Source organism: Xiphophorus couchianus, chromosome 7, assembly GCF_001444195.1.
Source record: "Xiphophorus couchianus chromosome 7, X_couchianus-1.0, whole genome shotgun sequence".
In the NCBI taxonomy this organism is placed as follows: domain Eukaryota; kingdom Metazoa; phylum Chordata; class Actinopteri; order Cyprinodontiformes; family Poeciliidae; genus Xiphophorus; species Xiphophorus couchianus.
In genome coordinates, this window is record NC_040234.1 from 25,209,446 (window position 1) to 25,213,205 (window position 3,760).

At 44.7% G+C, this 3,760-nt stretch overlaps 1 protein-coding gene across 1 annotated transcript; it reads left to right on the forward strand.

The window, feature by feature from the left end:
* The first annotated feature begins 1,340 nt into the window (after positions 1 to 1,340).
* Positions 1,341 to 3,472, forward strand: hoxb1a (homeobox B1a). Its single transcript, XM_028023974.1, has 2 exons — positions 1,341 to 2,178; positions 3,046 to 3,472. The coding sequence occupies exons 1-2, from the start codon at positions 1,341 to 1,343 to the stop codon at positions 3,390 to 3,392; spliced, it is 1,185 nt and encodes a 394-aa protein (XP_027879775.1). The 3' UTR covers positions 3,393 to 3,472.
* The last annotated feature ends 288 nt before the right edge of the window (positions 3,473 to 3,760 follow it).

A 3,760-nucleotide genomic window follows, 5' to 3' on the forward strand; every position in this document is an offset into this window, starting at 1 on the left:
ACAGCAGATTTAATTTCCCCCAATATATGGATCTTATTAGCATAAAACATGGACACCTTCATATCAATTCCATCCATTCACTTTTTGATGATTAGCTGTTTTTTCCACTAACTTTTCTTCAAGCCAAAGCCATATTTTGAGTTCAGTGATCCCATCCCGCACTGAGGTTTGACATGAAGCCTCTAAGTGCTGCTTCCTGTGAGTCTGAACCATCACATAAAAATAACACTGACATGTTTTCAGAAATAAATTAAGTGGAATGCTGTGACATCGGTCAAACTGAAAGTTCAGATACATCAAAATGATACACAATCATTACACTTTGTAACTGTAAAAGACACATCAGAGCAAATGGGAACTCATAATCCCGGAGGAATCCCTCAGGCTCTCTGCGTGGTGGAATCCTGTACCTTAGTATCTTTTGCTTTTTCAGATGTGTTCTGCTCTGTTCTGCTCTGGGAGCGTTTTGTTGGGAGGAGGTCTGCAGACCAGCTCACAGCTCCTCTTTTATTCTGCGACCCTCTATTTGCTCTGACAGATCCGCGCTGATATCAGATTGATGGGCCGGTTTGATTGAAGCCTCTTTGTCGTGCTAATGCCACGCAGAGTGATGGATGAGGCGTGTGCGCCAGAACCAACGCGCGCGCACATAAACTCCGCTTCTTCTGAGAATCCCGACCTTCTGTACTTCCCCCGCCACGCACGCACGAGCACCCATACACACACACACACCAACGAACACATACACTACACTGTTTCTCTCGCTAGTGTGGCCAGCTGACAACTTCTGCCCTGGTCACCATAGGCGACATGTCACATGACCCGCGACAGAGGTAGAAGAGAAGAAAAGAAGTGGAAAACATGTAACACAAAGGAGAGGAAGACAGAGAATAGAAGAAGAGGAAAAGTAGAGCAGCTGAAGGAAAAAATACAGAATGGAGCAGAATTGAAGGAAAGCGAGTAAAGAGGCGTCTCAAGTCGTGCGCGTCTTCTCGCGTTGTTCTGTTCTGGCACCGACGAGCGTCTGGAAACTCCAGGTTGAGTGACAGCAGGGCCCTCCGTTCACGCATCAACGGCCTGAACCGCAGCACACCAGAGGACATGATTCATGTGTGACTCGGTTGTTTGGGATGTGATGGTTTCACTGTTTCAGCTGGTTTCAGCTCATTTATTTGGCCTTTCTTTTTCCCAACTGTTCCGTATATTTTCTTTATCATGATGTTGTTTACATTTGAAAACATTTTCATTATCTGATTTGATTTTTCTCCCCCTTTTTTCTTTTCGCCTTTCGTTGGCTTGTTGTTCTTGCTTAAGGAGAACTTTCAGCTTTACGGATCTTCATGGACAACATGAACTCCTTTGTGGAATACTCTATTTGTAACCGACCAGGCAACGGATCTTATCCTGCCCCTAAACCTGGATATCATCATCATCATCATCATCTGCATCACCACCACCTTCCTCTGGATCAGCACCATGGCCTCTCAGTGGCCCCCGGGTCTCTCCACACGGGCCTCAGCGGCTCCTCTGTCCCGGTGAACGGGGCCGGCGGTGACAGCGGGTACAACGCAGACGGAGGGGTGTACGGAAACACCGCAGCGGACATTGGAGAGGCGCACGAGACCAGAGGAGTGAGCCAGCATCATCAGCAGCATCCAGTAAATCATCTGGAGCATCAGCAGCAACCGCACACACACAACGGCTTCCAACATCACCAGAACCAAAGCTCTCAGAGTGGATTATTGACTCAGTATACAAACGGCAGTGGATGCACATCCGGGGCCTACGCAGGTCAGACGTGTGTTACAAACTCAGAGTATGTAGCCATCACGGGTCCTCCCAGTTCCGTCCAGCCTCAGTATTTTATGGAGGAGTCGGTGGCCTCCACTTACTACCATCAATCAGCCTTTCCTACTTCCACCCCAGCTGTCGGCCCCAGCTACAGCGGCCTTTCCGGGTCGTACTGCGGGCCGCAGGGCCCTCTTGCCAGCTCTCAGTACCCGCAGCAGATTGGCGGGGGTCTGGAAACAGTGGCTTATCTGGGGTTCCCGCAAGCAGGAGGGTATGGAGAACTGGCGGGATCCCAGGACCGAGGGAGAGAAGATGAGGACAGTCAGCAGTCGGGACAGGGGCAAACCTTTGACTGGATGAAGGTGAAGAGGAATCCCCCGAAAACAGGCCGTGAGTTATTTATTTATTTATTTATTTATTTATTTATTTATTTATTTATTTATGAATGAAGAGATGTATATTTGGCGGGTAAAACAATGTATAGAGATAGATAGATAGATAGATAGATAGATAGATAGATAGATAGATAGATAGATAGATAGATAGATAGATAGATAGATAGATAGATAGATAGATAGATAGATAGATAGATAGATAGATAGATAGATAGATAGATAGATAGATTGACTTAAGTTTCTAAAAGTCCATTTTGAAGCAACTTGCTGTTTTAAATATACAAAATCTCGCTTTACAGTTTTCTAAAATGCGTCGTCTTTGTTTTATTCTCAATTTTAAAAGCTAGGAGAGTTCGCACATGAATTGAGATGGATTATTCACAGGAAGAAAAAAACAGATTTAGTGACACCGCTTTGGTCTGACATCTGATCACTCTTCTGCTCTCTCTCTCTTTCAAATTGATCTACCAGACGGGTTATTTCTCCACGGGAAGTCCTGCTGTTATCTGTTTAAACAAAGTACTCTGCCTCAGCTGCTCAGCTCCCCATGTCCGGCTGTTCTGGATTTTTAATTACATGTTTATACTTTTCATACAAGTTGGAATTAGGATAAAAACACCCGAACACTTTAATGAAAATTCCATCGAGATTAATTCAGGTAAATGTTGGAAGTCCAACCAGATATTTATTAAATGTTGATTCATTTTAATACAATTATGAAATGACTCAAATCAGACACGAGAGATCGAGTGTTTACGCAAATGGATAATTTATTTACATTTTTATACATGCTATTTGAATTAATATTCATCAAATAAAATAAGTCAATTAAAAATGTGACATATTCCCTTGTTCTCAGTCAAAGTGTCGGACTTTGGTCTCACTGGAGTTCACAACAACGCCATGCGAACCAACTTCAGCACGCGGCAGCTGACGGAGCTGGAGAAGGAGTTTCACTTCAGCAAGTACCTGACGCGGGCGCGGCGCGTGGAGATAGCAGCAACACTGGAACTGAACGAGACCCAGGTGAAGATCTGGTTCCAGAACAGACGAATGAAGCAGAAGAAACGCGAACGGGAAGGAGCGGGCACTACTGCGCGCTCCTACTCATCCGAGACCCGCAGCGGGTTTGTCAAGGACCTGGAGGACACGGACCACTCTTCTCTATCCACCTCCCCGGGAGCGTCGCCGAGCTCCGAGACGTAGTCTGAGCGTCACTTTTTTATTACTGTGATCCAGAAACACATTTCCGTTCTCCAGACTTGTACATCCGAGGGCAATATCTAGCAACCTCTGTTTTTTTTTTCTTTGCTGATTTCCTCCAGCTGTTGTTTTTGCACAACACATACTCTCCTGGATTCTGTGCATCTTATTTTATTACATTTTTGCCAAACAGTTTTACATTAATCAATACATTTGTGTCGTGAACGCTGCTTTTATCATTTTTTCATCACTTGATTTTTATTGATAGCAAACGAACAACAACAACAAAAGAGATCTCGCTCAGCCCCATGAGTTTGTCCAGGTATCCAAAAAGTCACAATAGTGACAATAGAGTGACATGTTTTAAAATA

Bases quoted from the DNA above. Each gene is read 5' to 3' on its own strand.
- hoxb1a (XM_028023974.1), top strand. From the start codon at position 1,341: ATGGACAACATGAACTCCTTTGTGGAATACTCTATTTGTAACCGACCA. The intron at 2,179-3,045 runs GCCGTGAGTTAT...CCTTGTTCTCAG, and splicing joins GAGGAATCCCCCGAAAACAG to TCAAAGTGTCGGACTTTGGT.